The sequence below is a fragment of the Lithobates pipiens genome, unplaced genomic scaffold (genome assembly GCF_037356315.1).
Source record: "Lithobates pipiens isolate NorthernLeopardFrog02 unplaced genomic scaffold, aLitPip1_a1.2 Scaffold_18, whole genome shotgun sequence".
NCBI classification, from domain to species: Eukaryota; Metazoa; Chordata; class Amphibia; order Anura; family Ranidae; genus Lithobates; species Lithobates pipiens.
Genome location: NW_027507758.1, coordinates 80301925 through 80328939, shown reverse-complemented (window position 1 = coordinate 80328939; position 27015 = coordinate 80301925). Strand labels below are relative to the sequence as shown.

At 41.7% G+C, this 27015-nt stretch overlaps 2 protein-coding genes across 2 annotated transcripts in view; one reads left to right on the top strand and one right to left on the bottom strand.

The window, feature by feature from the left end:
• The window catches only part of LBR (lamin B receptor), a 39679-nt gene extending 19054 nt beyond the window's left edge, over window positions 1-20625 (top strand). Inside the window, exons 3-14 of the mRNA XM_077485831.1 lie at window positions 40-234; window positions 368-595; window positions 1932-2082; window positions 2792-2985; window positions 7548-7602; window positions 8366-8560; window positions 10449-10552; window positions 11721-11846; window positions 13273-13441; window positions 14136-14216; window positions 14321-14443; window positions 16562-20625. Coding sequence (XP_077341957.1) covers window positions 40-234; window positions 368-595; window positions 1932-2082; window positions 2792-2985; window positions 7548-7602; window positions 8366-8560; window positions 10449-10552; window positions 11721-11846; window positions 13273-13441; window positions 14136-14216; window positions 14321-14443; window positions 16562-16722 — 1782 coding nt within the window. The 3' untranslated portion in view covers window positions 16723-20625. The remainder of the gene's footprint in view (window positions 1-39; window positions 235-367; window positions 596-1931; window positions 2083-2791; window positions 2986-7547; window positions 7603-8365; window positions 8561-10448; window positions 10553-11720; window positions 11847-13272; window positions 13442-14135; window positions 14217-14320; window positions 14444-16561) is intronic.
• Window positions 20626-20802: 177 nt separating this feature from the next.
• DNAH14 (dynein axonemal heavy chain 14) overlaps window positions 20803-27015 on the bottom strand; it is a 418175-nt gene continuing 411962 nt past the window's right edge. Inside the window, exons 82-86 of the mRNA XM_077485830.1 lie at window positions 25717-25829; window positions 25285-25430; window positions 24087-24226; window positions 21497-21643; window positions 20803-21369 (exon numbers count right to left, since the gene is read on the bottom strand). Coding sequence (XP_077341956.1) covers window positions 21157-21369; window positions 21497-21643; window positions 24087-24226; window positions 25285-25430; window positions 25717-25829 — 759 coding nt within the window. The 3' untranslated portion in view covers window positions 20803-21156. The remainder of the gene's footprint in view (window positions 21370-21496; window positions 21644-24086; window positions 24227-25284; window positions 25431-25716; window positions 25830-27015) is intronic.

Below are 27015 nucleotides of genomic sequence, written 5' to 3'. Positions count from 1 at the left end.
AGTGTTCATTTTCTAACCTTGACTTATTTACTCTGCTAGACCCTGGGTGCTTTCCGAACCAAAAAGAGAAGTTCAGCCTCTCCTTCCAGGAGGAGAAGCCGATCTAGATCACGTTCACCTGCCCGCACAAAGTCACCAGGCCGGACGCCGAAGAAAAGCCAGCAACCATCTCCTGTTCCGGTCACCAGAGACAGTCGGAAGGGAGGCTTTTTAAAGGTCCATCTAACACCACTGGTATGGCTTTTTAATGCTCTACAGCTTTTATTCTATTCGTAATGGCATTCTGGGAAGTCCATGTTCGGCCAATTTATATTTTTCTTCAGGTGTGAAGGATTGTAGCATAACTGACTCGCTTCCTTAATTTCAGAGACTTGAAGACTATAGCATTGAAAAGAGCAATGGTGAAGCAGAGGTTATTGGCGAAACAGAACTTCTCAGAGAGTATTTGCCTACTAATGTGGAGAAAGAAGATTACCTTAGGGAACCTTTGCGTAGTAACGCGAAGAGAGAGGATTACTTCAGGGAGTCTTTGCATAGTAACGTGGAGAGAGAGGATTACATTGAGGAGCCTTTGCATAGTAAGGTGGAGAGAAAGGTAAGCTGCTACAATACCTTGGATTTTTCCAGCATGGTTTATCTACTCTAAACATTTCTTCTTTAGGAAGCAATAGCTTCTTTTGTCAAAACTGTTGCCCTTGCCCCTAGGATAAGGTCATACTTTTTATGCATACAGTCCTATCTGAGGATAACACTGGTCCTGAGTATTTCACCTTTAAATCTGCATAAGTTATACATGCATGTCCCCCCACTGTTGTCTGTGCCCCATGCAATAATCTTCACCTCCTGTATTAACAGCTTTCACAAAGACAGGAAGTTAGAGGAAGTCACCCCAACGTGGACACAGACTACTATTAAAAAAAAGTCTTTAAATACTGTCCCGTTCTTGGGAGGCTTGAAGCTTTACTGTGTAGGTTTGCATCTATTGAGCCAAAAAACAGCATTTGAGAGTCGGGGACTGATGTTTGAGGAGACCTATCTCAAAAGTATTTAGTTGGGGGTCCGAGCCCTGTGCAAGCCATTAGAGTTCCTCTGCACCAAATTCACTAAACCATGGAACAAAAGAGCCTTCCCCCCCAAACTGTTACCAAAAGGTTTGAAGTGCTCATGGTGGGGTGGGATTTATTAAAGCCTGAGCAGCTGTGGATGGCAACCAGTCTGCTTCTTAGTTCAGCATGTTCAGTTAAGCTTTGAAAGTGAACGACAGAAGCTGTTGCCATGCACAGCTTCTTCAGATTCTGACTGCTCCAGTTTTGATAAATTCCCCATGTTGTCTAAAATGTCCTTGTATGCTATAGTATAAGGCCCTTTTCACATGGGCGCCTCCATGAAGTGCATTTGGCTTGCTCAGCGGGTTATCGCTCCTCTGATCCCCACAGAGCAGATGGATGACAGGTCTGTCTGCTCCCCTATGCAGAGCGGACAAAGTCTCGCTCTCCTCTATGGGGCAATCGGATGGAAACAGACCGCTTGTTTGTTTCCATCCAAACCGCCAGACGGATTGGGAATAGGGCCACCATCGTTTATTTTTTTTGAGGATACGATCAGATTAGATGGCGGCGGGTGTCAGCGGACATGTATTCGCTGCTCCGTAGAAGAGACTGGAGGGTCCGATCAGGTTCATCTGAAAAAATTGCCAAGTGGACCCGATTGGATTGCCCGTGTGAAAGGGGCCTAAACCATACTCTTAATTGGAAATGCTTGAAGTTGATTATTTGGCTGTACAGGCCTATTGCCGACCTATATAGTGTATATTTGCAGTAGCATTTATTTTAAGGCTTTCTTTTTAGCTTTGTCTTTAGCTCTACAAACCACTGTGTGCTTTCTCCAATATTTTTATTTAAAAAGCTAAAAATTATTTTTCATTTTTACAGGAGAAAGTGGTGGAAGAGCTTGTGAGAAGTGAGAGAGTCTTGCGGTATAAGCGTAAAAAAGATGATTACATAGAAAAAGAATCGAACAATATAGAAGCTGTTAAAGCAAAGCCAGTTGAGGAGCGTCGATTGGAGTTTGGAGGTGCAATTGGTAAGTCTTAATTTATTAAAACTGCCTTTTTCCCTCTACCCGTTTTTGTTTTGTATGGCACATTTCATAAAAGCAAAATAACATAAGACAAGAGAAATATTCTATGAAATGAGTAATGGTACGCTTTAAAAGTACAAGCTAGTGCCTGAAAATTTTCTGTATAGTGACCATGCGCAAACAAGGGGTGTGTGTGTTATTTCTGTTACTTGGCTTCCAATGATGCCAGTGGGAGATCTGTATGGCAAATCAATGGCCATCCCCGCCCAGATATTTCAGTTTTTTGTTTACGGCCTAGTTTAATACTATATGGCCATTGTTCTCAGGGTGTCAAAGCCACAAAAGGTTTTCCATGTCCTTCTGATTTTCACATAATTGTACCTTGTGTATAAAATGAATAATTTATTATGACCTGGGGAAATGTCGATACCAATTTATAAATGGAGGACAAAAGTCAAGGACCCCCTGACCATTCCATCAGAAGATGCTACCTGCATGGCTATTGGTGATTTAAGAAAAGAGAAAAAAAAATGGCTTTTTTCATTTACCGCATGCATCATATGGTCTTTGATTTAAAAATTTATGAAGTCAGAGCTAAACGGCATATTAACATTTTCAGATTGAGGTAGCAAACCATAGTAGCATTTGTTCTCTAATAAACCTGTTTCACAAGCTAATTTTTTCTTTTTTTTTTTTTCTTTCTGCTTTTAAGGAACCTTTCTTATGACGCTGTCTTTGCTTCCATTGTTGTACTATTTGCTGTACCAGTGTACTCGGAAGAATGTGTCACTCCTACGTTTCTACCCGCACTGGTCACTGGCTGAGTTGTGGAATCCTACAGTTCTAGGATATTTTACTTTGTGGGTGCTTCTTAATGTAGTATTCTACCTGCTCCCCATTGGCAAGGTGAGGACTTTACAATAGTTATGTGGAATTTAGATATGTAAACTTATTGCAGTAGGAAAGTGTCTTTTTGAACTTACAATCAAGCTTACCTTTTAGGTACAATGAATATCTCCTAAATGTACACCGCTTAAGAGATATTCACATCGGCAATAGCCAATGACCTCAACCGTGCATACGCATTGAGACTCTGCATTAATGGCATGCAGTATGAAATGGAATGCAGAGCACCGTGCTGCAACTGGGCTTCCCACGCTCATGTGTGGGAGAGATGTAATCATGACTCTGGCCATTGAAATGAACGGAGCCCTCCAACTCTGGAGGAAGACCGGGTGAAGACGGAAGCGTCAGGAGAGCTGTGACATCACTGCGCTGGAGGGCACTGTTTGCAGGGGTGACTGTCATAATGTGCTAGTATGTGGTGCATTCCAACTTTTGCCTGCATCACATAAAGTAAATATTATAAAGAGGTCCTGAACTCTGGAAGCCAAAAAAAAACACAAGCAGGCTACAAAGGACCAGTATTGATGGTCTACCTGCAGCTTCTCTTTCTTCTTACTACCTTACTATGCCTTGTTCTGTGCTGTGCTGTGTCTGTGTGGCAGTGGTCATCTCGGTAGAGGCAGGGCTTTGCTTTCTCATGTCAGAGCTGCTTTTCTGACTGTTCTAGCACCAGTCATTGGTGTCAAAGAAACTGCACAGGCTTGTTGGAGAAAGATTTATACTGCAGACACTCAGGTAATGCTTCCTTTCCAGCAAGCGGTGCAATAGTGACATGCGCAAATCTTGCTATAGCTTTAGTGAGACTAGCAGTCATAGGCAGCAGTGCCTTAGATGTCACACTGCAGATATTCAGCTATGAGGTTCAAGGCACTGACATGCCTGGAAACAGTCACAATTTAGGAAGTGCAATGCTATACTTGTAGTAGGAAAGAGAAATCTTTCAGTATACTACTTGGGCACAATTTAACATTTCTAAATGTTCCCTAGAAAATGGCAAATCTCTTTGAGTTCAGGTCCACTTTAAGATAACTTAAAGTGGAAGTAAACTCCCCTGTCGTTTTCAGCCAAGGAAGCTGCCATCTTTGACTCTGTTTAATCTTCAACTGCTATGGTGCTGCACATGTGACTCGTTATGACACCAGCCATTGGATGGTTTGATAGTTTGGCTGGGAGCACAACCAATGTGCAGTTAGCATTCCCGGCATGCTTTTTTTTTTTTTTTTTTTTTTTTTTTTATAACTGTTTAAATCGACTTTAAGCTGAACCACATGGAGGCTAAACCCCTTCTGGCTGACATTGTTCCCAGAGGATGAAGATATTGCCACAGACTGGGAGCAATACTTGGATATAAACGAGGGCACTGCAACACCTCAGTCAGTCAGGGATGCATTTAAACTACACACCCATAGGACACTTACAATGCACATTGATAAGATCAAATGCACTTCAGCACAGGCTATCGACAAGGTGACACAGGACTTAATTACAGCTGAGAGTGAGTATTTAAGGGATTACACCATTGAAAAGGCCAACGCCATTAAATTAAGATACAGGATAGCGGACCTAATGCATTCCGAGAAGTCTACACGTAAAATATTCTTTTACAGACAGAAATCATTCAAACATGGGGAGAGGGCAGGGAAACTATTAGCCTATCTGGTACATTGTGAGGAGAGACCACATGTAGTTGTCTCGCACTGCTCTCCTGTAGGTACACTAGTGACAGAGCCCATGTGCGTGACATCACAGTTTAGAGACTTCTTCTCCACACTGTTCACCACGCGGGCCCCAAACGTCACATCTGTGATGGACTTGTTCCTCTCCCAACTGCCTCTCTCCCAGTTAACGGAGGAACAGGTCGAGGAGCTGGAGGCACCACTTGCAGCAGATGAGATTTCTGACGCTATTGCAGTTTCCTGGGTCCAAGACTCCGGGCTCGGATGACCTACCAGTGGAATTTGATTTCACCTACTCTGAATTACTTGTCCCCAAATTATCACTCTACCTCAATTTTTGAAATGTCTGAACTTCCAGCTTCTATGTGTGAAGTCACAATAGTACTAATACCAAAGCCAGGGAAACACCCCCGTCTTCCTGAATCATATCGTCCAATCTCCCTTCTTCAGGTAGATGTCAAGTTTCTTGCTATAGTGCTTGCCATCCACCTCTATATGATTATACTGTCACTCATACATGGAGATCATGCCAGACAGGAGCAACTCTTTCAACCTTAGGTGCCTTTTTATTAAACTTCAAACTATGCATGATAGCCCAGGATAATAGTGGCTTTGGATACTGCAAAGGCATTTGATTTGGTTGAATGGAAATACCTTTGGACCTGTCTGACCAAATTCGGGCTAGGCCCAAGGATTATAAAATGGGTACAGCTGTTATATCAGGCCCCAGTGGCAAGAGTAGTTGCTAATAGATGGCTCTCCGGGTGCTTCCCCCTCTCCAGGGGAACAAGGCAAGGGTGCCCTTTGTCGCCAATGCTATATGCCCTCACGGTGAAACAGCTAGTGATGGCTATACGCACACACCCAGGGATAGTAGGACTTGGTAAAGGAGAAGTGACAAACTATTAGCACGTACGCTCGAGATACTTTACTGTATCTGGAAGACTCAAATGACTCCCTACCCACAGTCTTAACCCCAATAGAGCTCTTTGGAACCTTCTCGGGGCTCTGAATTAATTGGGACAAGTCCCAAATATTCCCTCTAGTCAGCTACCCACCGTCTAAAGATAGAGCTGCACTCCCCCTACAAAGAGTTGATTACCTCAAATATCTTGGGATATGGACCACCAGAGATCCAAATGACTACATATCGCTTAACATATCTCCACTCTATGAAATGATTAAACAAATCAGATTTGGGCCCACCTCCCATTGGGGGTTATGCGCCAAATAAACCTCATAAAGATGGTCCTGTTACCTAAAATCTTATACATGCTGTGGCACTCGCCAGTATACCTAATACTCAAGCATTTCAGATTGATGGAGGCTATGCTAAAACCATTTGTCTGGGGCAGTAATAGAAATAAACTCCCTTTGCACAAACTCAAAAACCCCACTGATCTGTCTGGAATGGCACTACCAGACTTCAACCTATATTATCTTGAGGCCTAGCTTTTACAACTTCACATCGAGAAAGTAAATAGACAGATTCCTATGTCTCCTCTGGGGTGGGCATGGTCCACCAAGGATCCCTTTATGGCCCTAATAGGTAGCGTGGGAAGGGCGGGAAAGAGGAATGATAGCAGGTCCTTGCTATATCAATATAGAAGGATATGGGATATAGCCTCCAAGCTCAATATACCATCTACCAATGAATTCACCCCCTGCGGCATAACGCAGCCATACCGGAATTTAACTCCATCCCAGACTGTGAGATGTGGAGCTCTAGGGGTATATTCTATCTGTCCCATATTGTAGATGATGGAACACTTAAAACCTTTGACAGGCTGAAATCTGAGTTTGCGCTCCCAGGTCAAATGCACTTTAGATATTTACAATTACGCCATGCTTTCCGGGCACAGTTTTTAGCAAATGGCACCCCCTTAGCTAACAATCCCCCCATGGAGGCAATAAAATGCCCAGATGCCAAGAAACCCATTTCTCAGTTTTACGGCATGTTGTCGCTTCCACGGGCAATGATGACCGCATATACGTTAAAGGCTGGATGGGAGGGAGATTTGGGACCATTGGAGGATGAGGAGTGGAGCAAAGCCCTTGATACATGCAAATTGTTTTCTCCTAAATTATGACCGCCTTACCCAGATCTTTATATTGCATAGATCATATCTCACACTACTCAAAATAGCCAAATATAGGCCTAGCCAGCCCACTGGTTGCCCAATGTGTAATCTGGCCACAAGCACTCCTTTGGCAGTGTTCTAGAATAGACATTTTGGATGCAAGGAGTAAGGTTCCTACATGACACCGGGCTCCCCTATAACAGTACAACCTAAATCCTGTTTACTGTGAATTTTTCCACAGCCAGAATTGCATAAGTTCACCAAAATATTTCTACATGAAACCTTGTTCTCTGCAAGGAAGGACATAGCCAGGGTATGGATGAGATCAACTCCACCAGAACTTTCACACTGGATAGTGGAGGAGAACAATACATTACCTTACAAAAAACTTGTATACTCCCATAGAAGATGTCCATCCAAATATGATAACATTTGGGATAGGTGGCTGAATGCTTCTGAGACCATATCGATTCAAAAATGATGCTTTTAGTGATAATAGTAGAGCACTCAAGTAAATGTTTGTCTATTCCAGGTAGCAGCCATAATGTCTTATGTTCATGTATACATCTCTGAGAAATGTTGACATGAAAAGTCTAAGTTTTATAATGCTCATTATAGCAGTGGTTTGTCATGTGCGCTTATTCTTTTTCAGTGTATGATTTCTATTGTTCAATAAAGTCCTGTTTTTTTTTTTTAATCTCCCCCCCCCCCCAAAAAAAAACGTAAGCTCAGTTTCCAGAGGTGGTGCTCAATAACAGTTCTGCCAAAAGTTTTAATTTTTGTGTTGACTTTTTTTGTTTTTTAGATTGCATATGGTGTGCCCCTTCCAAATGGGAAAAGGCTGAAATACAGACTACATGGTAAGGTTTTTGTATTCTTTCTGGTAATTGCACTCGTCTCCTGATCTGTTATTTTGAGCCTGTGGACCATAGATCATAGACTTGTCTGTGTGGCGTTCTGTCTTTTGATGAGAGTTCAATATATTCTATATTTCTCTGGAGTCTTCTTGGGCGTTGGAGAGGAGCCAGTGGCTGCAGAGCTGAATCCTGCTTATAAGAATCAGGCTTATTTGGCTGTACACAGTTGTAATAGTTTCTGATAAGAGTTGATTAAGAAGATTTCACTCATTTTTTAATGGACACAGTTCTGTTTTGTTTAATGAAACGCTGACTGGACTGCATATAAACTCTCTACAGTGATTCAAATTTAACTTTAGCAACTATGAAAAACTATTTTCTACATAGTAGTATGCTATGGCAAATGACCAGCATTGCATAAACTTGAATCCAGGATAAAGAAGTTTAGTAAATGTTTTCTTCATATTTTTTGCTGCTTGTTAATAATCCAACGTTAAGGATGCATAGACTTTATCTTGTTAATGCAAGTGCAGCATCACTTGCCTGTCTGTAGATCCTCAGTCCACATAAAGACAAATAGCCCATCAATATTCATGAAGAACAGCCATGGTCATAACTGTTGCCAGCAAGCTGAGCAGAGTGTTGGATCTGAGCAGATCTTTGACAAGATCTTTATCAAATGCAGTCCTTGGCTCTGCTTTTTTTTTTTTTTTTTTTTGTTTTAAATATTGGACACAAGTATCTGATGATTGTTTTCTCCTTACAGGACTCCATTGTTTGCTCCTGGTTTCTGTGGTGGCAGCAGCGCTTTTGTATTATCAGATCAATCTGATTTACGTATACAAACACCTCCATCAGTTTGCAGCTGCAGCTACTTTATTCTCTGTCGTCGTAAGTGTTTATGCATTTGCACGTTCATATAGAGCCCCAAAAGAAGATCTTTCCGAGGCTGGGAAATATGGTAGGTTTATTTTTTTGATTTAACAAGCTGGTTGTAAAACGCACCCTTCCTCATTTGGCTGCTTAGAGAACATAAACTAAAATCCACTTTTCAAAGCAGTTTACTGAGGCATTATTTTAACTGTCCCCCGGCTTGTTTTGTACTGCTGTACGTGCATATTGATGCTTTTCAAAGAGAAGAGAAAAAACTTCCAGGTAGCTTACAAAGCTGTGGTCTGGAGCATGCGCAGCCCCACTTTTTTTCAATTGGAGGGGTGGCGGCCACATGACTCTCTGGTCATGTAATTGGACTTCCCCTTCCTATTGGAGTATTTTCTGCAGGTTTATCTAGAAATCACTACAAAGGACACTGCATGTTCCACACCACTCTGCCTATTAATGTGACATAAAATGCAGGCACCATGTGGAGCATGGTTTGCAGTTTCTGCTTTCTTATGAATTTGCCTTGGTGTTTTTATATGGACATTTTTCTCCTTTTGTTGCCTTTCTTTCTGTCTACGTTTGACCCATAGACTCAGAACAAGTGTGCTGTAAATGTGTCTGAAATCTCTATTCCAACAAAGACTCAGGAAGCACTAAAGCAAAATACCAGCATGACAGTTAGGAAATGAACATTCTTAAAGGAGACGGCAGCAAAGGCAGGCTTCGTGCTTTTATCGTGAATCAGCTACTTTGCTATGTCTTTGTATAGCACCTTAATGGATACCTAGCAACAGACAGATATTTAAAGAGGGCCTTCTGTCTGGGGGGGGGGGCTGTGAAGTCTTCAGGTTTTTCACCTTAATGCATTCTATGCATTAGGGCGAAAAGCCTTCTGTGCTGCCCCCCTTTGTTTCTTACCTGAGCCCATCCATTCCAGCGATGCTGCTGTGTCTGTCCTCATTGGATAGATTGATAGCAGCAATAGCCATTGGCTCCCACTGCTGTTAAATAAATCCAGTGACACGGGGCCGAGTCTCGCTGTCTGTCAATGGACCCAGACGTGGGACTCGGGAGCAGCAGGCACGCAGAGGTGTCCCAGTGAAAGTGGCTCTCTGTGGGAGCAGCCAATGGAGGGTAGGAGCCTGGAGTGCTGCCAGGGTATCCCAGAAGAGGAGGATCAGGGCTGCTCTGATGTTTGTTTAAAAAAAAAAAATGGAACCTTTACAATCACATTTAGTGCCGGTTCACACTAGCGGAAACCAGCATGATTCCAGTGCTGGCTCCCGCATTGCATAGGACTCAGTTCATGCTGCTCTATGTGAACCGGTGCGGGTGTCAGAAAGTTAATGACACCCCCAGATCAGTTCACATATTGTAGTGTGAGCTGTCAAACTGTGCAGGAATCCAATCACATAGGTGTGAACATCCGTTTCATTTAGGCCAACAGGCCCCAACCTCCCCAGCTGCAGGAACTGGCCTAATGGAAGACAACTCTATGGCCTTGGTTGGGCTGCAACCAGGGGGCTCTATATCCTGAATAGAGGACAATTCCATGTGAGCTCACTGGAAGTCTGCTGTTGTAAACCGGAGTAGTTGTCCGGCTGTGGCAGACTAGGTGGGGTTCCTGAGCTGTCAGATGCAGTAGGTGGGTTAGTTGGGCACCATTCCTGGTGTTATGGCAGTGGCTGCAGGCACACTGCATGAATTCTCTGGGCGGAATGTGATGCTGGGAGCGTGTGCCCTCTAGATGTTGGAGAGTGGTAGTGCAGGTTGTGCTGGCTCCCTCCAAAACTTCTAAAGTAGGCTTAGTGGGAGCGGGTACCAACTGAGGAAAAGGAGAAAAAGTGGAAGCTCCCCTTTCAGGTGAAGTTCCATTTTTAAATGCTGGAAATTTGTTTTATTTGACCTATTTATTTTTTTTATTTGTTTGCTGTGACTCGCAGTCTGACATACTTCCGTTTTTACAGGCAATTTCCTCTATGGGTTTTTCATGGGCCGAGAACTTAACCCTTGCATCAGGAACTTTGACTTGAAGTATTTTACCGCCATTCAGCCTACATTTATTGGTTGGGTAAGTCATGTTTTGTGTGTTTTTTTTTTTTTTTTTTTTTTTTTTTTAATTTTTTTTTTTTTTTCCTTTTTAACCACTTGATCGCTGGAAGATATAGACCCTTTCCTGACTGGGTCATTTTTTGCGATATAGCACTGTTACGGTAACAATTGTGCAGCCATGTGACACTGTACCTAAAAATGTCCTTCCCCCACAAATAGAACTTTATTTTGGTGGTATTTGATCACCCCTTTTTTTTTTTTTTGAATGGCAGCAATCGGTGACTTTTATAGTGGGATTGCAATATTGCGGTGGACAGACGGACACCTGACACTTTTTTGGGGGACAAGTGACACTAATACAGTGATCAGTGCTAAAAAAAAAAAATGCACTGACACATGCTGGGAAGGGGTTATACATCAGGGGCAAACAAAGGGTTAGGTGTTTTCCTAGTCTGTGCTTGGTTTACTGCAGGAGGCCCTTTTGCGAGGGGAAGACATGGTTCCCTCCTGTCAGAACTGCAATCTGCCTTTGGTTTACATAGGCAGACCCACGTTCTGTCTCTGATCAGCGGGTGCTGGTGGATATCGAGTCCGGGATCAAGCCACTGACAGTGCACGTATGCGCCCCCTACCCAGAAGTGTCTGATCACGTATAGATGTGTGTGTATGTATGTATGTGTATATATATATATATATATATATATATATATATATATATCTATATCTCTATCTCCTATATATCTCTATCTCCTATATATCTCTATCTCTATTAATTATGTGCAAAGGCAATTTTATCTGGGCGGGTGATGGGAACAAAAAATTTATATTTCAGTGAAAACTATAACTCAAGTCATAAGTAAATCAAGAATATAGAGCTTAAATTGTAAGGAAGTCCTGACCTTTCCTGTAAATGTTGGTGCTGACATTTGCCAGGTAAGTCAGTCTGGCTACTTGTGTTGAAGGAACCAATGTAATATGTAAGAGCTTGGCTAGACTTCTACAGGAAAAATTGGGAAGTTCAGTTTCTATATGTATATAGTCTGGATTGACTGCTTTTATTAAAGTATCTTTTTTTATTTCTTTCATGACATTCTTTGTATTTGTGTTTTTGTATTGTTTAAATGCTATTCTAATGCAAGAGGTCTACATTTCATAATCTCATATTGTGATCTTTCACGATTTCCTAGGCTTTGCTCAACTTTATAATGCTTTTAGCTGAAATGAATGTTCAGAAGCTCGACAAGCCTTCCGTATCTATGATCCTGGTAAACAGCTTTCAGCTGTTGTATGTCCTTCATGCTCTTTGGAATCAGGTAATTAAAAGTTACTCAACATGATTGCTTTATTTTCTTTTTAAGATGTATGGCATATGATCGTTTTCTCTTTTGAAGCAGAATGTTGGCTATTGGGAGCATCCCCCTGCATTTGGAAACAAATGTGTACCTTTTTTTTTTTTTTTTTCTTTTTCTAAGGAACCTCTGTGCTATCTTGTTTGCGCTCTTCTTCTCCAGTGTTTGGGCGACCCTTACTACTGCATTGGATGGTGTTCGCATTACAATTTGTGAGCACCATTCAGTGCAGTAGTACCATGAACTCAGGTTGGCATAATGAGGTAATTCCAGACAGTACACATGAAAGCCTGGGCTCATATGTGGTAAGATGGACACTGGCCTAGAGAAATACTATCTGGAAAAGACAGTACACGTTAGCTGTGGTCATGTGCACACTACAAATCCCATAGTCTATGGTCCCCAGTCCATCTTGGGAGGAAGCAAGAGAGAATAGCTGCATGCATTGGGACCATGGAAAACAAATGTAGCCACCCTCTAACTGGATATCAATAAGGTGAAAGCCATGGTAAAATGTTCATCTCTTGTGAAGATGAGTCTTTATTTGCTACATGTATAAAAGCGTGTTACAATCTAAGCCAACGCCTTTACGTCTTTTGCAGCCTTCTTCATAGTATGGATGTGCTATCGGGAAGGCTGCAAAAGCCGGAAGGCGTTGGCATCGATTGTAATTTGTATCATGTTTTTATACATGTAGCATTTATTTTCAAGAGCACTTTGTGTTGCTGGCTTTTACCTTATTGATTTCCACTACCTTGGTCATTGAGCGCCCCAGCCACCAGTCTCCAGCTCCTGGCTATATAATCGCAGTTGAGCTTGGGTAAAGTCTTCTACATTTGTCTACCCTTAACAGGATGTTTTAGTACAGCATCAAAAAAAGGAATTTAGGAGGAGGCTTGGAGCAAAACAAAAAACAAACTGAGTGTTGTCATATGATGTAAAATATATTCTCAATAAAAATTGTGATGAGAAAAAAAAAAGTAACCTGCCGTGCCAGTGATAAACTTGACTAGGTAATGGAACAGCCTCCTAAAATGCATTGTGTGCGTGCCTTGAAATACCTGCAAATGCCTGGCCGTTTTCCTTCACATCGGGGAAAGTTTTTGTGTATGTAGGCACCTCCACAGACATTTTAGACAAAGTTCATGTAGTCTGGTGTTTTTCTTTTCATGTGAATTTACTTAATTGTACAAAGACCATACAGTGGCCGAGTTTTTAATGCATGCCTGTTCTCTGGTTTTAGGTAAATTTTGCCATTTGCCTCTTATGTACTCAAGAAAGGGGGGGGGGGGGGGAGGAACTCCACCATCTGTATCATACTTGCTTTACAAAATGTTTTTAGTGTCGCTTACTAATGTTTTTATATTTGATCCGGTGTCCTTGTGTCTAGGAGGGGATCCTAACCTCTTTGGATATTGCCTACGATGGTTTTGGCTTTATGTTGGCATTTGGAGGCTTTGTATGGGTTCCATTCACATACTCCCTGCAGGCATTGTATCTGGTCAACCATCCAGTGGATATTTGCTATTCAACTGTGGCAGCCATTACTGCTTTGAACAGTAAGTTTCCTTTATTCTAAATTCTGCATTGTAAGTGCATACTGCTAAATAGATACCGGGGGCTTTGTCCTTTTTTTCTGTGTGTGGTAGTCAATGCAGAATAGAAAATTGTATGACTGAGCTGATCAGCTACTGATTGTGTTTTTGTTTTGCTATTACTGCAGTGTCTTTACATTTTTTACGAACATGTTTTTCTTATTCCTACTTTGAGGTAGTGTAGAATAGCTGCTATAGTGACACTGACTAAACTCTTGGTTCACAACCAGGAAATGGGGCCTGAATGAGCCAATATGATTGCTGATCTTGTGTATATCCTTTTTTTTTTTATCACTTTTAGTATATAAAGGCAAAACCAGCATGATTGTCTTTTTCACTTTTGGGGGGTGTTTTTTTTATTTTTATTTATTTTTTTCCAAATAAAATTCCCTAATTGTAGCATTAAGATTCTGTCCTGGCAGACACCCATTTGTATGGGCCGTGGCCTTCAAGCTGGTCCAAACAATTTTACTAACTAAAGCAGTTGCTGTGTGTGCAGTATAAACGATATGTAGCATTGGAGATGTGTTCCGCCAGCTTCATCCAAACTATTTTAAAAGTTTACTAAAACGTGGAGTTATGCCATCTTGAAGCTTTATTATGCATTCATCCATGTCTGGTCGGGCATTTATGGTGTTTTATGTTTGGTTTAATTTAGTTCTTGGATACTTTCTATTTCGACGTTCAAACAACGAGAAGTTTGCCTTCAGGAAAAATCCAGATGACCCTAAGCTTTCACGTGAGTTCAAACCCCCATCTGTTTTTTTTAATTGATCTGAATCCAGTGCTTGTCCTCATCCGAATTACATGCATCTGTGTAAATGTTCTCTCGTCTCTCCCCAGATCTGAAAACAATCCCAACTTCAACTGGCAATAAGCTGATTGTGTCTGGGCTTTGGGGATGGGTCCGACACCCAAACTACTTGGGTGATATCATAATGGCCTGGGCCTGGTGTTTGCCTTGTGGTGAGTATTAGTTGGACAGTGTTCAGATATTCTAAAACGGTTATGTGCTAGGAAAAAACTGCCAGTTTTGGTTCTTGTGGACACCATAGATACTGTACATCACTGTTTTCAGGTTACATGTTTGGTTAGTACATTGCTTGCTAAATTATTTTAGAAATGTTAGTTTATCTAAAGCTAAACTTTATTTTGTGTTTTTTAGTTATGCATTTGGAAAGGGTTAGAACCTCTTCTTTTTTTTTTTTTTTTTTTTCTTTTTTTTTTTTTTTTTACGGTTTAATTTCGGGCAAGTTGTCCTCTTTGTAGCCTAATCCAAGTTCTCATCTGTGGGTGGTGCGACTTGCATTTGCTCAGTAGCCCATTAATTTGAACGAGTTGCTATATCTGTGTTTTCTGCAGGGAAAGTCCCTGACCCTTTTAAAAAAACAAAAAACAAACTACCACTACCATGCAGTTTCACGCACCCAACATCGTGTTGCATTTTATGATGTGCTGGGGTACCATTAGGAATTGCACCCCATGCATCTGTAAAAGAGCAGCACATTTTGGCTGTGGAAATGTGTTCAGTTAAAGTGATACTAAACCTAAAAGCTTTTTTTTACCTTAATGCATTGTTTGCATTAAGGTTATAAAGCAGTTTGCCTGGAGAAGAGGGGAAAAGAGATCAGTGCTCTGCACGACTGCCATTGGCTCTTGCTGCTGTTAATCAAATGCAGTAAAGAGGAATTGGGGGCGGTCCTAAGTACTGCTGTGTAAGGCTATGGAGTGCGGGAGCTAGCACATAGCAAATTGTTATGGGGACAAATGCTATGGGGGACACAGAAAACAGGATGAGGAGCCAAGATCCCCACCAGGGACCTGAGAAGAGGAGGACCGGGGCCGCTGTGTGCAAAACCACTGCACAAAGCAGGTGAGTGTAATGTGTTTGATACCCTTTAAGTGTGACTTATAGTGGAATATTGCCTCGAGCCCTGCTCTTCATTGTGCGGCCCTGCCTGGAGCCTCCCACATTGAAGTTGCAGTAGGATCCTACAGTTTTCAAATGTGACCTGGCCCCAATTATTCCTGGCTGATCTGTACTCGTGAAGTAAAGGTCATTCTGTGGGGGTAAGGGGACTGAATGACTGGGGTGCAAGGGCCTTGTTGCAGCTGTGTAGTGCCAGCAGTGTAGACCTCTGGAGTGGGGCTAGGGGTAAGTATTCTGGACGAGGAAGTTGTAAAGGACAACTTAACTAGAAATGACGTGAATAGAGCCACTTTGTCATTTACAGAAGTACAGCCAAAGCTCATTGGCTGTACCTCTCTTGTGTATCACTGGAGTTTAGTTGTGCCCTCATGCAGCACGTTTTCAGCAGACATCGGGCTGACCAAACATAAATTAGCAGAAGTGGCCCAAAGGGTGGTGCTCAAGAGCTGAAATTCTTCGTAGTTTGTCACTACGTTCGTGTTTGTGGCACGACAATTGTGTACTGTTGGTATGCATGACAAAATCCTGGCACATGCCCTTTTGACAAAAATCAGATCCTCGGTTGGCCAACAATTGTACCGTGTGTACGAGGCTTAAAGCTAAACATACACTTTTAGCCTGTACAATCTTTTGCAGCTTTGCAAAAAACAAGGGCCTGTCTTATAGGATACAGTCTGAATGTATTATTTAGGTGGGCACTCAAGTAAAATAATTTTGATAAATCTAAAGGAGCTTGTACAATCTGATTGTAAAGCAGCTACAGTGTATCTTGACAGCAAGATTGTATTAATAATTGTAATGGTTACTGTACTTCTAATTGTAATATGTATGCTGCTAGTAAGGCTGCATTCACACCTGAGCGTATCATTTTCAGGCAGAAAGTCATGCGATTTTTGCTGTGATTTGGTACAGGTCAAAAGGTCACCAATGTAAAAAGCAGAAAACGCCTGTAATCTGCCAAAAAAGAAGCTCCTGTACTTTTTTGAGCGACAGCGTTTTGCTTCAGGTGACAGAACGCTCAGATGTGAACAGGGGCTATTGAAATGAATGGGATTTGTCTTGTTGGGTGTTTTTAGAGCTGAGGCTTACTGCAGAAAAAAACCTAGGTGTGAGCAGAGCCTAATAGTTGAACCCTTTTTTTCTTTCTTTTCTAGGTTTCGCCAGTGTTTTGCCATACTTTTACGGATTCTTCCTTACCGCCCTTCTCTTCCACCGAGTGATCAGAGTGGAACAGCAATGTAAAATAAAATATGGCCTTGACTGGCAGAAGTATTGTCAGCACGTCCCATATCGCCTAGTCCCTTACATTTACTAGCAGAGCAGCTATCGATTTCACAATTGTTGCCATCTTTTGGATTATTTTTTCTGATTTGGTGACAGGTGAAATCTGGTTGGCCGTGCAGGCTATTGTAAATGTTTGATATTTTGTATATAGTGTATTAAAGGTATTTTTATGTATGCTCTAGCAGCACAGAGGGTTTTAAATTTCCCACTGACCAAGGAAAGCTATTTTCTACTGTAAATGTATTTCCAATGCTTTGCATTTCCGTTAGATTGGCTTGGATGCACATTAAGGGTACCTACAAGGTAAAGTGCTTGTTTTTGACAATGACATGGGATGGGCATTGTACAAACTGTCTTTAGAGATTCACCCTCTCTGTATGTCCTGTGATCAGTGAAACTAGGACTGAAAATGAAAGGAAAAATCTACAAATTATGCCACGTACACGCGAGCGGACTTTACAACAGACTAGGTCCGACGGTCTTCCTGACGGTCTTCCTGACGGTCTTCCTGACGGTCTTCCTGACGGACTTCTGGCGGAGTTCCAATGGACTTGGCCACACACAATCGCACCAAAGTCCAAGGGATTCGAACATGATGACGTACGACTGGTCTAGAATAAGGAAGTTTGTAGCCAATAGCTGCCTTAGCGTTGGTTTTTCATCCGTCGGACTAGCATACAGACGAGTCCGTCGGAAAAATTTGAAACATGTTCTAAATCTAAAGTCCATCTGATTTTTCGACAGCAAAGGTCCGATGGAGCCAACACACACGATCGAATTGTCCGCATTCGTTCCGTCGGACCTTTGCTGTCGAAGTCTGGCCATGTGTACACGTCATTGGAGTTTGCACCATAATAGGAATAAGGGGAAATCCATCAATGGGTGGGACATTATATTGGAAAGAGATCCTCTCCCGTTCTGATTTGTTTACAAGAAAACAAATCATAAAATTAATAAGTCTCCCTAATGGGACACAAATGCAATAAAGGGTTTTATCCTTCCCTGTTCTAAAAATAAATATTTTACATGTACTCAATTCCCCCCCAACTGTATGTTGGTTCTCAGCACAGTTAAGAAGTAATATCTGAAAGGTTTTAGCAAAACTTTGCATAGATTATGTATGGATGAACATACATTTTATAGATGTGTATATATGCTCTCTCCTTGGATGCCAAGTACTTGTGTTTTGGGAAAATGACACACATGGGCTTCTCTTTAAATTAAGTATATATTAATCTATGGGGGAAAAATCACTATTTTCTACTAATAAGCCCTGGGATATGCTGTCAGTACATTTGCTAGCAGGTGAACATGTTAAGCGGAGTTTGCAGCACCGAGATTTCATGCAAATCTTCTAAACAGCTCATTTACTACACAGCAGATGTCTGTAATGTGAAAAATGCTATCCATTCCCTTCAACACTGCACTCGGATCTCTTAGCTACTGACTACCATAAATATAGAAACAAAAATGTTTTACATTTTTTAAATACTAGAAGTTGTGATTTGCTGTATTATGGTAGATGGCCATACATTTCATTACAAGTGGACACTTTTTTTGCAGACCCTTTTTAGGAGCCAGTGTAACCCATTTGGCAATTGAAGAATAATACAGCTGTTCACCTTTCATGACTTTACCAAAAAATATCACAGCATCCACCGTACATTAATATGTAGTTCAGTTTTGTAGAAGAATGCTGTAGCTCGGGCAGGTAATATTGGTTCAGCTTAAGTTCTGGTTCACACATGTGCGATGTGGGAACCAGCGCCATTCCTGTGTGGGTACCCGTATCACATCTCACTCACTGGCAGTTCACACTGCTCTCTGCGAACTGCTGCGGGTGTCAATGTAAATTTAATGACACCCCCAAATCGGATCGCAGTGTGAACTGTGAAATCGGACAGGAATCTGATTGCATGGGTCTGAACACCCATGCGATCTGATTCCAGTGCTCACAAGAGTCCTGCACCATTTGGGTGTGAATGTGATTTCAGCCATACAGTTTCTATGGCTGTATTTGCATCACATGTGATCTGCACAGCAGTGTGGTGCGAATCACATGCAGTGTCTGTCATTGTACCAGTGTGAAGCCAGCCTTACTGCCTCTGGGTTAGTATACACCTTGTGAGGCATAGGGTGGTTGCTTCCAGCTGAGCTCTCAAAAGAGCTTGTTAAAAATTCAAAACCTAATCCACCAACCCGATCTGTTGCTGGGTCTCTAATACGCAAACTGTGTAAACAAGACACTCAAAATCGTTTGTTTTCCACGCAAGATCTGTTATACAATAATTGGTAGTTAGTGGGGAGCCATGCTGTGATTGGGCTCCCCTCCACCACTAACAGCTGTGACGTGCCAAGGAAGGGCTTCATTTCAGTTTATTTTTCTTTTTTTTTTTTTTTTCTTTTTTTTTTTTTCTTTTTTTTTTTTTACTGTGTGGCTTGTTGGATACAAATAATGCTTAAGACCTTTTCTATGCCAACATGTGATCTTACAACTTAGTATTGTATATTTGTTGTATGTTTTATTGTGAAATGATCGCTTTCTCAGGACTTTTTAAATCTTTTTTTAAAATCCCATATTTTAAATAGATAACTTATTATGGGTATTTTATAAGATGTGAGATTAATCCAAAAATGTGTGTATTTATGCTACCTCTGCTATATAGCTATTTTTAGCATAGTCGTGACTGTTTACAAAATGTATCACAAAGGCGTGAACTAGTCATTAATTGGGGTCTTCTGCAGCATTTATTTTTTTTAACTTTTTTTTCAGTTTACACAACAACCCTCTGAAGTCTCAATTATTTATCTCACACCGTTCCTAGGCACAACCCCCAACTGCAATGTAGAAGGGTGTGTGCTTTTACATGTAACTGCAGTGCTGCCACAAGCATACAAGGTGCTGCCAAACTGTAAATCTTAAGGGTTACTTTTTTTTGCAGTGTGTGTAGTTTGAGCTTCCAAGTCTCTGCAATTTCCCTCTGGTGCTGTAGGTGATATCAGAGACAGTGGGGTTGTTTTACTAAAGGCACTTGCTCCAGAGCTTGGTAAATGAGGTAAGGCTTCACTTTGCAAAATATACCCAATCATGAACAAAAAAACAGCATTTTTGCTTGTATTGATTGGATGGTAGAAATCAGCAGAGCTCTCCCTCATTTCAGAGCTTCACCCTCAGATCTAGAGCTAATGCACTTGCAGTGCACAATATATTTACCTTTAGTAAATGAAAGTCTGTGTGCCATTTGGGTGGCAAACTGGGCTGATCTAGACCCTCACTTCTCCTTTCTCTCCTCTTGGCATATGCTAATCCACTTTTATGTTGTCATGTGTACCTGGAGGTTGTGAACCTTGGGTCAGGCCAAGCAGCTCAGACCAATACATTCTGCAACCAAAGTATCCTACATTTAGCAGAACAGCTGCCTGTTGCAATCCTGCAGTTTTACATGGAAAACTCTTTAGGCCCATTCACATCTTTGCAAACGGTAATGCACATTACTTTTTTTTTTTAATTTTTTTTTTTTTTTTAAGGGTACCCTGACTCGCCCGCACTGCTGCACACCACAACACAAAGGATGGTGTTGATCGTAAAAATAGTGCATATCTTTTTTTTGCCAGTGTTGTGTAATTATTGGCACCCCTATTGCATCACGTTAACTGTGTTTACCAATACAGCACAGATGTGAATGGACTTTTATTTGCTTTATGCGCTGTCTGCATACTGAAGTGGTTTTTGTTTTGTTTTTGTAACATGTGAATACATTGTGTATTAAAGTCATATTTTTTTGTATTAAGATATATATGCTTCTATTTTTTTTTTTTTTTTTTTTTTTGTCTTACAAAATATTCACATAAACCATTGAATTGTTCTAAGCATTATATTTCTCACAAAATGTACTATAACATTTTTTTAATAAATATTTTGTGTGGACTTTTATCGGTCTTTGTAGAAGTGTCGCCTGGTAATGTATTTCCTTATATATTTACCTAGAAAATGACAGCTTTATGTGAGGTATTATGAGCAGAGCTCAGGGTGGATGTTTGCAGGTGTGGGCATTTCACAATGGCATTGCCCTTTTTTAAAGATTCAGCAGTGACGAATGAAACAACGGTGTGGTAGATGATGCAGCATAGTTTATGAATTGAAAAGCCATACATTTTTACTCCATCATAACTACTATTTACATCAACAATGCTGTGCAAAAATGAAAAGTTATTGTGGGAAATTTTTATATAGGCTGATATGTAGGTGACAATCCAGAATAATCAAATATTTCACTTTGTTTCGTTGGCTGGCCTGGGTCACCCCCCAGCTTCGTAGATGCTGACCACCTTGATGGTGGATATGAGTAGTGGCAAGCTGTAGAAATTGCCCTCCACCAAGACCACTGTTACATTTTTGAGGGAACCCCCCAGACATGGGCACAAAGTGAAAGTTGCAAGAAAAGTACACCAGTAAAGATAACGGTCATTCAGTTATTTGGCAGAGCATGGCCACCCCCCTTTGTATCCAGTGCTCGGGTCTGACCGCTGTTGGTATATTCACAGATGTTACGTAATTGGTGGAATGTCCCGTTGAAGATAAAGTTCCAGCGCGCAGTGGTGTTCTGTATAATGGACATTCATAAGTGAAGGCTGTGTTGTGTTCATTGTTGCAGCTGCTTGTAGTCTCCCGTTCAATCTGTATATTGGTGCAAAAAAAAAAAAAATCCATAATAACTTTTGGATTAAAAAAAGAATAAAAGGTACCATGAAGACAGAGTGCAGTGTTGACCTTGCACAGACAAATACAGCACAGTCCAGCTTACCATGTGTGGGATGAAATGGATTTGTGGCAGGGGGTAAAATCTCTGCTGATTTTCACACTCCTCCAAGACTTGTGTATCATGGCTCCATCGGGCACTGTCCAGGAAGAGGCCGAATACCAGAACGCCCTGTTCAGGTGGATGCGAGCCCTGCAGAAGGCACGAATTGTAGAGTGGGGTTTAGAGGTGTTGATGCTTAAACCCATAATTAGGAAAAACTATTTTACATTAGTTTGCCCAGCAGCCCATAATAAAAAGTAGCTCTGGCTGTTGTACTCACATCTTCTGTGGTGCTGTGCCCTACTAACACACCTGCCTACTGATCCAGTGCTTGTCCTCCTACTGGGTTGAATGATACCAGATGTCATTCAAACCTCTTCCTGTGAACCCAGAGCCGTAGTTATAGGTTACTGAAGAGTGAGATGGCACTGAGCATTTAGGATTTGCGTGCCACTGGAGGGACCTAGAAAAATGTTAGGATATGGATTTTTCTTGTCCATTGAGGGACACAGAAAATCTTACTCCTTTGGGATAGTACTGTCTCCCACAGAAGGACTGGACACTGGCAATCCAAGTATAAACTACTAAGGTATAACCAGCATGCCCCTCTTGTATTTTTTGTCCAGGACTGGCAGCTGGAGCTCATGTTTATTGGTCGATGGTGCCACATTCACACTTTTTTTGTTTTTATTCTGCCAGAATAGTGTAGTGTGCTTGGCACCTCCTAGCATTGGTCCTATACCGGGTGCTACTTGTTCCAAGCCCAGTACAGGCAATTCCTCCCATACCGAGCCTGGGCACTCCAGGCCAGAGAAGAGCACATCTTCACTCCCCTAGGCAGGCAGATCATCAGTCAGTCCCCACAACTGTATTGCTACCCTGGAGGATGCAGAAATAAAATCTGTCAGATGTATGACACATTCTTGATCCCTGGTCTAGCCTGATCTGATTATACTTGGATTTCTGGGCTGGAGGTATAGGGGAGATCTCGTATTCATTCATAAAATACAAAGCCTCCTGTAAATGGCTGAGCAGCGCTCAACCCAACTTGATTTTGTGGAAGCTTCCTCCTGCCAATTCTGAAATTTTCATGAACTGCTTGGACCGTTTTTGAGGAAAAGCCAGCCGCTGGCTAAAAAAATACCGGGGTTATGGCTGTTATCTTCAGCCATATTCCCGGTAAATCACTTGCAAACCGCAATGTGCGTGTATATAATCTGTCGGCAAGTGGTTAAAACCATATATTTGTTTCCACGTTTACTGTATTAGTTTATAACGCACACCTTAATTTTAAGAGAAGTTTCGGGGGAAAAAAACAAAAAACTTTCCACCACTCCCCGCACTCCCAGTCTCCTGGGCCAGCACTGCCAGCATACTCTAAAGTTGAGAAAACATCACTGCCAGCCCCTTATACACCGCTCCTCCTGTGTCACCTTTTGTAAATCTACGCCTCTAAATACCTCAATTAATGCCACTCTTTCATGGACCCAGTCATGTGACTGCTCTCCTCGTACATAAGTGGTCATGTGATTGCTCTCCTCCAATCAAAAGATACACTCGAGGCGGCGGAGAGAGGAGGAAAGCTGCCAGAAAGAGCGGTGTTAATTTAGGGATTTAAAGTCTTAGATTTACATTGAGAATGACATGGGGAGCGGTATATGAGAAAGGGCTGAAAGTAATGTTTTCTTAACCTTAAAGTATGCTGGCAGCACTGTCCCAGACCCAGGAGAGGCGGGGTGGCCAGCCTGACACCCTCCTAATGGGTGGCACCCAGGGAGGACCGCCTGATCCCCACCCCGTGTTGGTAAAAAAAAAAAAAATATATATATTTTGGGGGGGTTGCGTGTTAAACGCCGATAAATACAGTAATTTAAATTCTCTTTTGTCCACTTCTGTTAATGAGCTTGAAGTTTGAAAACTTACCTTTTTTTTTTTTTTTTTTATATTTCGCACTTTTACCTCCTTGAATAAAGGGACACATTGCACTAAAACCCTCATAACTGAATTGTACAATAAGTCCTGTTTACCATTATCGTTGATGATGAAAGTAAAAAAAACCAAAATTTTGGGCTGTCCCCAGCAAAGTAATAGAGGGGAAATCTTCTAATGTTGACACCATTTCTGGTGACTGGGGGGGGGAGGGGGCTCCCCAAGGAATTCCCTCAATGTGTAGGGATTTCCTATCACTTCCTGTTTGGCTATGGGTCAGGAAGTGAAGGGAAATTTCAACAATGGGAAAACAGATGGTGTATTATTTTTATATAATTTTTTTTTTTTATTATTACAGGCGTTCCTCCCTTACAATGTAAAATGTTTTGCCTATAGTTCTACTTCATTATCAGAGGACATGCTATATAGATATCAGAAGAGGTTTAGATCGGGTGCTAATAGTGAACAGCTTCACCTTCCTGCATGGGTGACAGGAGGGAGGGTACATGCAGACTGGGGCCCTCCAGCTGTTGCAGAACTAAAAGTCCCATCATGCCTCTGGGAGTAATTGTAACGGCCAGCCTTGCAATTCTTTGTGGGAAATGTAGTTCCACAACAGCTGGAGGGCCCCAGGTTGCCTACCCCTGGTCTAAAGTCTACTTACATTAAAAGCTATTTCGGCGATTCTGTTTGTATCCAGATTGGGAATGGTCGCAACAGGCTGCACTTGGTGTTTAAACGTGAGCGAGTCCACTGATAGACTTCTTTTTCGAGCATAATTTTGTAACACAGCTGTCAGGAACCCTGAGGAAAATAAAGCATAGTGAACACAAAATTGGGGTTGAGAGATATCGGCCACTTTAGTAGATAAATACAACACATTGGACTATAGAAAATTGAAAAAAACGTTTCCTTGTTAGTGTTGACTTTACGTGTGATATTCAGATGGTACGGTCAGAATTTGGCATAAACATGAAAGCATGGATCTATCCTGCCTTGTATTAATGGTTCAGGCTGGTGGTGGTGTAATGGTGTGGGGGATATTTTCTTGGTCCACTTTGGGCACCTTAGTACCATCGTTTAAACAGCACGGCCTACCTGTGTATTGTTGCTGACCATGTCCAGCCATATCTGACTATAGTGTCCCCATCTTCTACTACTTCTAGCAGGATAATGTCACAAAGCTCAAATCATCTCACCACTGGTTTCTTGAACATGACAATGAGGTTACTATTCCAATGGCCTCCACAGTCACCAGATCTCAATCCAATAGAGCACCTTTGGGATGTGGTGGAATGGAAGTTTCGCATAATGGCTGTGCAGCCGACAAATCTGCAGCTACTGCGTGATGCCATCATGTCAATATGGACCAAAATCTCTGAGGAAGGTTTCCAAGACCTTGTTGAATTTATGCCACAAAGAATTAAGGCAGTTCTGAAGGCAAAAACTGGGTCCAACCCAGTACTAGAAATGTGTACCTAATAAAGTGGCCAGTGCGTGTATACAGATACTCACACTCTCTATAACCTTGACATTTTTATGATCTTGTGGAGCCTCATTTTATTACTTTTAATTTTATATCCTAATGTGTCAATCTACCTGAAAGTGATAGTTTAGCTACAGAGGGAGTCCAATGACACGAGTCACCCACCGGTGTTTATATTTCACAGGGATTTATTTTTTTAACAGTTATGCTTTATGAAGATTACAAAAACAACATACCAGTGGAGATTAAGTAACAAAGTATTTTCTGCCTTTGCCAAGAACACATTGTACCGAATGATGCAATGAGCCAGTAGAAAAGGGAAAATGATAAAAGCGGTTTACTTTCTAGTTAACTTGAGTTCAAGCCACTTGCCTACCTTGGGGGAAGAAGAATGCAGGAATCCAGTATTTGTACGGCTCCCCTGTGAGGAGCGACCCTTTCTCTGGAAGAGCGTCGGACGTTTGGGATGAATTTGGTCTGGAACGTTTGAATGTCACTTTCATCCCCAGCTGCTGACCAAACCTGAATATAAACATAGTAAAATATATTTAAAGTGGAACTTTAAACTATAAACTGGAAAGGATTTTTAATACAGAAAAGACATGCTTTGTCTCTTTTGTATTAAAGCTACTTACCTGCCTGTGCTTTGTGGTCACTGCACAAATTTGCCAATGCCGAAGCTGACGGAAATCCCACACATACGTGGGAGTGACGTCACCTTGGCTTAGCCAACTGCAGCATGCTGCGGGATTCAGTTATAGAGGACATTCATTATATATTTTGGGGGTCGCTGTGTGAAGTCTCTCACCTCTCCTGTACACAATGAATCACATGACTGGACCATCTGGAGAAAAACCCAATTCTCTGTACAAGATCATCTACCCAGGAGCCAAGTAGTTTACAAGATTCGTATGAGCACCGCTGAAACAGCAAATACAACACATTTGTTTTAACATTCAAATGGATGTTGAATTATAATCACGTTTAGAAAGCCCTTCCCTTATCTTCTACTATCCCATACAGTGGTGTAGCGTGGGTTTTTTGTGCCCCCTAACGCGTACACTTTTTGGCTCCATGCACACTAGCAGCTCCAAAACCCCTAGAATAAAACGCTTGATAAAAAAACATTCATATTAGCACTTTAGCTGGCATTTTTGCAGTGTTTAAAAAAAGTTTTAGGAGCGCTTGCATTTATAAGGAGTGACAGCTGCCATTCTTAACAACTAGCTGGTTGTTGTGGAACAGGCTGGTGAACTGGCCGCTGCGTCCACAGTAGCAGATGAGTCATGAGTTTGCCACTGACAGCTGAATGTAAACAAAACAATTGTCAGCAATGAAAACGCCAGAAAAAACAAAACAATGTGGCCCCCAATCCATACAACGCCCTTAGGATCGTGTACACATTTTAGGAGGGGCCCTATGCCACCGCTCTATATAAATGTTAGCGGTGATGGTTGGATGAGGCATCGGACCTAGCACACCTGAGACGGCGTGGCACTAATTTCTGTGTCCCTCTAATTTTGCACCCGAAGCGACGGCCCCGGCTGCCCTCCTACGCTACACCACAGATCCCATGCATGTAAGAGACATTCTAAGCTGATGGCATGGTTTAATCAGAACAGAGTTATCTTAAACACCATTGCCCTTAGGGTATAGTTCGCTGCTATCTATGTGAATCCTTATAGTCAGCAACTGAGGACATACATTAGTAATGAAATGTAGACATGACCCAAATTTACCCCTAAGCCTCCCAGAATGTACCAGAATTATTTTCTTCTTTTCCTGTGGAGAGAAATCATTGCTTTTATTACACCCTCTTGATATTATCACCAGCCCTGTAACATTCTTAAAGGGGGTGCTGCTGGTGGTTCTGTTCCTACTGTTGTAGGCACCCCTAGAACTTCCTCTCCCAAGCCCTTTTTGTACACATCTTGGGAGTCAAGGCATCAACAGTAGCAGAGGCAGCACTGTCAGTTTGCTACAGGAGCTACACTGGATTTTTGAGAGGATCAACCGTTTTTGTTTTCTGTACTTAAACTTAAGACTAAACGTTGGAAAGTATGCATGTGTTGCAGCATTGTACTGAATATTTTTTCCTTTACCCAGA